This window comes from Egretta garzetta, unplaced genomic scaffold (genome assembly GCF_000687185.1).
Source record: "Egretta garzetta isolate BGI_Z169 unplaced genomic scaffold, ASM68718v1 scaffold229, whole genome shotgun sequence".
NCBI classification, from domain to species: Eukaryota; Metazoa; Chordata; class Aves; order Pelecaniformes; family Ardeidae; genus Egretta; species Egretta garzetta.
In genome coordinates this window covers 2,036,528-2,045,524 of record NW_009270000.1, presented here as the reverse complement: position 1 = coordinate 2,045,524, position 8,997 = coordinate 2,036,528, and the positions used below count along the sequence as shown (strand labels likewise).

The 8,997-nt window shown below is 42.3% G+C and overlaps 1 protein-coding gene across 3 annotated transcripts in view; it reads left to right on the top strand.

Annotated features, from left to right (window-relative positions):
• The window catches only part of TMEM241 (transmembrane protein 241), a 61,058-nt gene that overhangs the window by 26,593 nt on the left and 25,468 nt on the right, over nt 1–8,997 (top strand). For all 3 annotated transcript variants that reach the window (XM_035903022.1, XM_035903021.1, XM_035903023.1), the window contains exons 10-12: nt 3,751–3,785; nt 5,047–5,116; nt 7,856–7,949. In XM_035903022.1, the coding sequence (XP_035758915.1) occupies nt 3,751–3,785; nt 5,047–5,116; nt 7,856–7,949 (199 nt within the window). The remainder of the gene's footprint in view (nt 1–3,750; nt 3,786–5,046; nt 5,117–7,855; nt 7,950–8,997) is intronic.

Below are 8,997 nucleotides of genomic sequence, written 5' to 3'. Positions count from 1 at the left end.
AAATATTTGCTGATGTTGAAAGGGCCGCATTCTTCTCACTTCATCACTTACAGCATGATTATTCAATGGCTTTCAAAAAAGGAGCCAGACCAGGAACAAGTGTAGGAGGGAAATCAGAGCTGCGCTGTGCAGAGAAGGGAGGGGTGATGCTGCTTCTCAGTGCCCAACCCCATCCTGTGCATGCATCTCTCTTGTGTTTAAGCATGTGGGGCAGGGACAGGGAGGAAGAGAAGAGGGGAAATCTACTTCCAAGAACCTCTTGTTCCCACCACCTTTTTTTTACTGCAGTGTTGTATTTCCCTGCACTCCTGAGTTCTGCGTTAGTGTTCTACTTCCTAGTAGTTCTCCCAGTAATCTTGCATTTTCCTTTATTCCTTCTAGTCCCCCACTTTTTATCAGTAAGGGAGCCAGATTTCTCCTTCCCTCCCACTCCTCCCATCTAGCTGGCAAGGGGTAGCTGGGGGGGACAGGGGGCTAGTAATGTCTACCTGGCATGTTGAGGGATACATAATGTGTCTTAGAAGTGGGTCATGGCTGATCTTGAGCTTTCTCCTGTGGTGAGGCAAGTAGAGATCCATCACTTCTTGTAGAGAACATGGAAGAAAGTTTCAGTACATCCCAGTATCTATCACTGTCTGATACCTGTTCACAAAGGCGTGCCAGATAGCCTAGCAGTCACTGGTGAGGAGAAAACAAAGTGCTTATAGTGGGAGAGTTTCAAATGGTGAAGAAATGGCACTGACGAAGATGTGAGGTAAAGGCTCTACTCTATGCAGCTAAACTACATCTGGCTTCTGAAGGAGCTGCTAATCTGTTGCTTTTGTGAATTAAAAAAGCTGCGGTAGATTTTCTGCAATAGGGAAGGGCAGCTTTGCAGGCATAAATTGCTGTTCTTGCTGACAAAACCTCTTTTTAGCCAGAAAGAAAACCACAGGTGATCCAGCCCTCAGTACTGAGTACAGGGGAAAAAGAGAGGAGCAGAGAAATCTGGCACAGGGATTTTGTTTTTGCTGCAGCCTGATGTCCAGGCTGTTCTTCTGGAAACCTCTGAATCCACTAATCTGGTTTTACAACATCATGGTGCCTTTTTCACTGACAACTTTAATGCCATCTAACCCATTTGCCTTAACCTGCCCCACACTTCACAAAGAAGGTTTTGTTTTCTTCCTGTGTTTTCTTTGGATGAAGGCCTGGGATGTCTGGTAGCGTTATCAATTCCCCTTGGTTGCAGAAGGAAGTTTCTCTCTGAGTGTTTCCCAATCTCACTGTTTTGTTTTTTTTATTTAAAAATGAATAATGCAAAAAGCAAAAGTGGAGAAACACGGCTTAGTCATAATTCTCATCACTGTTGATAAAGTTTCACTTGCCCTGCCAGTCTCCTGTTTTCTCTGTTATTCAGTCAAAAGCTTTGCTTCCTTTTCTCTCTGTACCAGGAAACTGAGGAATTGGGCCTGTTTATTGTGAATTCCTCTTGGCATCTCATGTGGGGAGAGCACATGTGTGTGGGGAGGAGAGGCAGGGGGGAATTGCCTACTGTAAGTGATCTGCTTTGCCTTGGTTAATATCTTTGTGACAACCACATCTTTTAAATAGGTATAAATATTGACAATGTGAACATGCTGTACCAGCTGATGCCTTTCAAAGACATTGTATAAAATTTTAAGCCTAAAATACCCACCTGCCTATTACTCTTGAACTCTTTCCTCCTTCAGCCCGTTGTCTTCCATGGCTGATTTCAGTGGCAAGCTTCCCCCTGAGGCTTCCTTGGCCATTGGATTTCCACGCTCTTTGCAGTTCCTTTTGCTACCAGTGTCTCTGCAAATGACACTGGGAGGCAGGCCACCAAGCGCAGTAGCCCAGTCACGCAGAGAACTGGGACCAGCCAAGAGTGAGCAGGCTTGGAAATGGTAGCTGTGTTAACACTGGAAGAGGGACTTGGCCTGGTATAAGCACCACACTGATGATGCTGTACTGCTGCAGGTACTGGAGGTAGCTCATTTACAGCGAGTTTAGTTTTCTAGCCATAACCCTGTGTGTTGGGAAACACTTCCAGCTCTTTCTGCCTTGACTTTTCATTGTGCAGGCTTCCATTCCTCTGCTGGCTGTGTTGGCGCTTTACTTCTGTTACTGGGCTTAGTGAACTGTAAGAATTACTGGTAATTAGCCAGGGAGAATTACACAGCTTTAGCATTCACAACATAAGTGAATGTCTTTTTACCTTTGTAAGTGCAGTACTTGCTGCTTATCAAAAGCTAACCTCTCTGGGTACTCTTTTCTCCTTCTCCCTCATGTCCTTTTGTGTTTGTCATGGGTTTATGTTGTTGGTAATTGGAGGAAGCTGTAGCTCTGTTTTGGAGACTTGCATGCTTCTCCCATCTTACAGTGCCTCAGATTATGTTTCTGTAGCCTTCTAACCTTGAAAACAACATGGAATAAAAAAATTCGGAAAAAAAAAATTCAGAAATCTAGCAGAAGAATCAGTAGTACTGAAAAAGGCTCTGTACGGCCTATACTGCAAACTCAGAGGGTGAAGTCTTTGTAGGAACTCAGAAATCTTAAATGATACTTCAGGTAAACAACTGTTCACAGCTGATTTTCTTGTTCACTTGTATTGTTCTGAAAAGTGTGCATCATTTGGGCTGGTACTGGTTTTTATTTTCATGGTGTTTTTTTAAACTTGTTTAATTGCAGCATTTGTCCTTTCTCTCACTGACATTATTTGGGCATGAATATGCAGTACATGCACAATCACACGCATAAGCCTCTGTATTTGACTCTTATAGACAATATATGCACATCCCTACAAAGCAGGTGTTGGTATGCACACAGCTGAAATTAATCCTTGGACAGAGGCTCTCAAGTCTAGAAACAAGTACAGTTCTCTATAGATTCTGTCTCAGTGGTGTCACCAGCTGGCTGAACAGCAGGTCTGTTGAAAAGGACTTGGGGGTAACAGTGAATACTGAGATGTATATGAGGCAGTAGTGCGTGCTCATGGCAAATTAAGGCAAACCATGTATTGGGCTACGTTAGACAGAGCCCAATTGGATTGAGAGAAGTTGTTATGAGCATTGCTGAGGCTGCAGCTGGAATATTCTGTTCAGTGTTGGGCCTCCCAGTTCAAGAAAGGTAGTGGGCATTTGAAGATCTAGCAGAGGGCTGCTGGCATTGTTAGGGACTTAGAGCACATTGCTTAGTAGAAGGAGAGTTTGAAGGAGCTTGTCTTGTTGAGACTGGCAAAGTGGAGACCAAGGTGCAACCTAACAACTGCCTACACCTTCCTGAAAGGGAGTTGCAAAGATGACAGAGCCAAAACTCTTGTAAGGAGCAGCTGGTGGTATAACATGGAACAACAACCATAAATTTGCAGCTTTGGTGTTTTAAAGATGGGACATCAGGAAAAACTTCTTAGTTGGGAGGGTAGGGTGGCCCTGGGACAAATTACCCAGAGAGGTGTGGAATCTCCATGCTGGGAGGTTTTCGAGTTCTGGCTTTTTGAGACAGAGCCACAGAGGACATGATCAAATATTGGTAATAGTCCTGCTTCAGGTGAGAGGTTGTATTAGGTGACCCTGGAGATTCCTTCCCAGCTAACTTATCTTTTTTTTCATTTGATACTTATGCCTCAGTTATTCTACTTAACTGGAATAAGTTTCACCATGAAAAAACAAACAGAAATCTGTCAATTTATAATGTTCAGGCCATGTCATAAATTCTGTAGTATGCAATTAATCTTTTTTTGTTTTTCAGTGTGGTGCTGTTGGCCTCTGCATCCCATCCAGCAGGTAAAGTGGATTGAGTTGTTCCCTTTTTAGGTTTCCGTATTGCCTTTCCTTTCCATGCATGTTTTTAGAGGCCAGACCCTGTAGGATTTAGCCCTGGAATTCAACAAGGATATGACCAATAATATGATATCCTATAGGAAGAGAAGAGGATGGTATATAATGCTGTGTAATTTGCATGATAGTTACTAATACCTTTCTTAGCTGCCCTTTGCAAAGTAGCAGCATGCAACAGACAACAAAGAACAGATTTTGAGGTGGTGCATGGTAAAGAACCATTCCCTAGGTGAATATGTCCTCTTCAGAGCAGTGTCCCAGCAGTCCATATAGAACTGAATTTCCTTCTCTGCATTGCCCTCAGTGCTATGCAGAGATTTCATTTTGTTGCTTTCATAAGATGTATCCCATTGCTTGAGCCCGTAGCAGGATTTGAAGTAGCAAAAGGTCAAAGGCTAGAGATTGAGAAATTGAATATTTGATGGTGGCTAATATTCCTATCATACTGATGTATAAATAGTTAGAAGGATAAAGATGATGGTCTGTTGCTTTTACTAGACATTTATTCAGTCAGAAAAACAAAGGAAGAAGTATAAACATAAATTCTGCCTTTTGCCTTGTGGGCCATATTGTGTATATAGCAATCCCCCACCAGGATAGGCAGACATGTTAAGCAAAATAGACCTGTATTTCAAAAAATGAAAGGTGGAGCTTCCTCCGAATCTGTAGAGCCTGAAGGCTGGAATTGGGAATTGTTGCTACCAAGAACAACCAGGGCCCAGGTTCCTGGAAATGCAAGTGCTCGAGAGCTCTGCTTGGATCTGGGAGAACTTTTTTAAACCTCTCAACTTGCTCTGTAACAGAGTTCAAATGCCAGAGGGGGAAGCAGCCAACATATGTCTGTGTTTCCTGTTGCCTTCAGTAAGAACTATCACAAGCTCTGCAATAAAAGAAGTGGGTATGATGCACGTCTATCCACTGGCAACTGTTGCTTAAGCAGGATCTTCTGTATACTAGTAAAGAATACTCTTACATATATCCCTTTCCCCTTTTTCAACCAAAGGCAGGAACCCACTAGAAGCAAGGTCAGAGAGAAATCATTAAACACTAGAAATGTGAAAAGCATCATAAATGAAAAGTCAGCCAGCTGTAAAGGCTCAAAAGAATGTTAAACTAGTAATGTTCGTATAATTGCTGTTCCTCTGCTTGTAACAGTGGGTAATTTTTTCCCCCTGTGTTCCACTGAGTATATTGCTTTGTCCCTCAGGTGATCTCTTCAGTGCCTTGGACTTTCCATTCCTGTACTTCTACAGGTTTCATAGCAGCTGCTGTGCCAGGTAACCTCTCTATAATAGGACATGTGAATGTTTTCAAAATAAGTGATCCCATTGACTTCCAACCTTGACTCTCAGTTAAAAATTTTGGAGCATGCAAAACCTTAGTTATACTAGTTTCTGTTGGCATAAGCCAGTAAAACTTCAGAGAATATATATCTGTGCATATCTGTGGATATGCATTTGAAGGCCAGAGATTCAAATGTGCTAGAAGTATATGTGTTTACTTGAGCAAGTGCATACTGATCAGGAGAGTTCCCAGTCACCAGTAAAATAATTTTTACCTAATGTAGCAAAGCTTCGATAAATAGCATCTCTCAAATGCTTCTCAAGTCGGATTAGCCCTTGTAAAACTTGCTGTTTGCAGTGATTACAAAGTATTAGTCTTCAGCAGTATATGGGTGTTCGTGGATTTATTTGTCTGTACATCTTGTTATTTGGCAGCATGCTTTTTTTGGGTAAAAGGGAAAAGCTTTAACAAGCATTCCTTTATTTTGAGTAGCAAAAGTTCACTGCCCAATAATGTAATTCTCATAGGACAATGTTAGTACCTTTTCTATAGGTCTTAATTATCTCAAAAAAAAAAAAAATTATTCCTGTGTTTCCACTCCAGTCTTTTGCCAAATGGAAGTATTTTCTTTTTAGAGGGGAAAAAATATTTTCATGCTAACTGATGGCAAAAAATATTTCCTGATTGTTAGGGATTTTCTTAATTGTAGCCGGATTTGCCATTAAAAGGGGATATTAAAAATGGTTGCTAAATAATTTCCCTATGTACACAGTTTTTTGGTACAAAAGTTGCTTTTTTCCAGGGTGGACTATCAACACTACATGTAACTTGCAATTAGGTATTAAAGAATAAGTTGTTCCACAGTGCGTAGGTGAAATCTATTTCTTCTAGAAGGCAAGGTCTAACTGCAGGCACTAATGGATATCTGTCTAGCCCAGATATTCTTCTCTTTCACTTCATTAGAATTTCATCACTGTTGTAGCCTCCCACTTCTGTTGCCATTGATGGAAGAATTAGTTAGATGGAGAAACAAGCATCTCGTCCTACATCTTGCAATCTAGTGTCTTTGTAGACATACAGGTTTTGGAGGAAAACCTATACAATGTAAAGTAAGGGTAACTGATGCAGCTTAATCTGCTGCCTGTGCAGAATGTCTGAAGCATTAGTAGTACAGTGCGAAGTGCTCCATTTATTTAATGAAATAAATCAGCCTTAATTGTGACATCAATATTTCAGGTATTATAATTAGCTGTTTCACTTTTTATCTCTGAATTACATTAAACAGCTTCAAATCACTCTGACTAAAAGCCCTTCTCAGCAGTGTGGAAGATGTGGAACAAACTGAAGCCAGCTGCTGAACTTTCAAAAGTTTGGGCAATGCTGCTTCACTGAACTCACTGATTTCTCAGAATGGAATGCCTCCTCTTCAGCACCTCACTCTGCAACAGGGAGCTGAGCTTGGGCCTATCTTTTATCATCAAAGCAGCATCTGCTTTCTTGGCTCCAGGCAGAGCGGATAGACCTTTGGGGTCTCGTGTTACGGCTCAGTGTAAGAAACCTTAGTACCATCTACTCCTGGGCTGTTATCTTACCTACTGTTTGGTGTATCAAAAACACCTGCAGTGACATGTAGCTGAGATGCAACTTTGCCATGGGTACTGAGCAGGGAACCACACTTGTCTGAGGTGCTGGAGCCCAGCGTGGAACTTCTGACTTGGGGAGCCACCATCTTCCAGCCTTCCTGCTATTGCAGAGAGGGCGCCAACTGCATTGCATCAGTATCCAGAACAGCATACCTTCTTAGAATACCAAGGCACTTTTTTCCTCACTGCCTGTGTGCAGTGTTCATCCTATTTCCTTTCCCATGCAGCTTCCCACAGTACTTTGTAATCTCTTATGCCTCTCAGCCAACCTTACAGTAATTTGTGCCTTATGTATTTTGAAGTCCTTTGCTATTCCATGCTTGCTGGTTTACACTGTTTCACTGGTTCACAACCAGTGGGTTGTAAGTATGTCACAAGTGAAACAAAATCCAGAGCCAAAGCTTAGAAGCTCTGTGAGGTCCAGTGAGATGTGGAACAGTTTCCTTTAGAGTAGTCTTGGCTACAGGAGTACTGGGGACTACTGTCCTATGTGACTTGAGAATCAAAATCCACTTAATCGTCAGCAGAGAGCTTTGAAGGATTCTGTTCCCAGCCCTACTGAGTCATCAGTCTATTTGTTACAGAGTAGAGATGTATTTGACTTCCTAATTGGAAGTTTAGGCTTCATGAAGTTTAAACAGCTTGAAAGCTTCAGGCAGAAACTTTCCAGTGGTTATTTTCTCAGTTCAAGGCTCTGTGGAGGTTGAAGTGAGTTAGTTGCCAAACATGTGTGGCTCCTGTTGAAATTAGCTTTGCCTTTATTCAGAGCCATTTCAATGCCTGAAGTTAGTATTTCACCTCATGTTTCCAACAATCTCTACTTTTCTGATTATGCAAGTGCATTAGAGACCAGCCATAAGAGCGTCAGACTTACTTTTACTCAGACTCCAGTCACTGACTAAACAAAACCCAAGATGTACTGGACATAATTGTAAGCTCTTTGTCCACAAGCTTGCTTTATCCAAATGGGATTAACATTGCTTGGAGGGTGACTGTTCAATTCTGCATAAGGAAAACCAAGATGCCTGTAAGAAGTTGTTTAGTTGAAATTAAGAGACTTTATTAACAAGCTTTCCCCATCCCTTGCAGTGGACTGTTGGGATTCTTTCTGATGTTGCACACAGTGAAGCTAAAAAGCAGCACAACCTCAGGGCAATATGCAGCATGGAGTTTCCTTGCAAAGGTAAGAGAAAGATTGTCACAAGAACACAGTGGATCTGTGGTACTCCCAGGAGAACTGAGGAATTTCTGCATCTCTCTGGTTTCCCTTGCTATTCTATTTGATGCTCCTAGGGCCTGTCCGTGCAACCTGCATGTAGAATTGAGGCAACACATATCAGGTGCATGATAAGCCAGGATCATTAGCTGAGATGAAATACTGTATATAGACTGAGTGTAATGGAGCTGGGCTGATTATTGCAGATAAGGATTTGGCCTACTGAATTCCAGTAATACAAATCTATACTTTCCAAAGAGCGTCTTCCCAGAGCCAAGAGTTAAAACTAGTTCCATGAAGTTCAGTATCAGAACTCCCACTGCTATCGTTGCAGGGGAGAGCAGTGGATGTCATTTGCCTTGACATTAACAAAGCTTTTGAAAGTATCTCCCACAATGTTCTTATATCCAAATTAGACTGTTACAGTCTGGATGGACAGACAACTAGATGGGTAAAAAAATGGTAGGCTGAGCAGGCTCAGATGGTAGAGGGTAATGATTCTTACTTTTAACTGGAGGCTTGTGACAACTGGAGTAGCACAGGGGGTCTGTCCTGGGACCCATCCTTTTAATATCTTCATTGAAGAATCAGAGGTGATAGAGTGCACTCACATTTGCAGAGGACACTGAACTAGAAGGACCAGTCAGTAGTGCTGAAGGACAGGGTTGCCTTCCAGAGTGACCTGGACAGACTGGAGGAAAGGACCAACAGAAATCTTACAAAATTCAGCAAGGACGGATAGGAAGCCCTGCACATGGGAAGGAAGAGGCACTGGCAATAATACAGGCTGGGGATTGGATGGCTGGGAAGCAGCTCTGTGGAAAAAGACCTGGGGATTTTGGTAGACAGCAAACTGAACATGAGCCAGCAGTGTGCCCTGGCAGCTAAGGCGGCCAAAAGTATCCTGGGTTGTAGTAACAGTAGCACAGGCAGTAAATTCATGGAAGTGATCATGCCCCGCTACTCAGCACTTGTTAGACCACATCTGGAATAGGGAGCCTTGGTTTAGGCACCT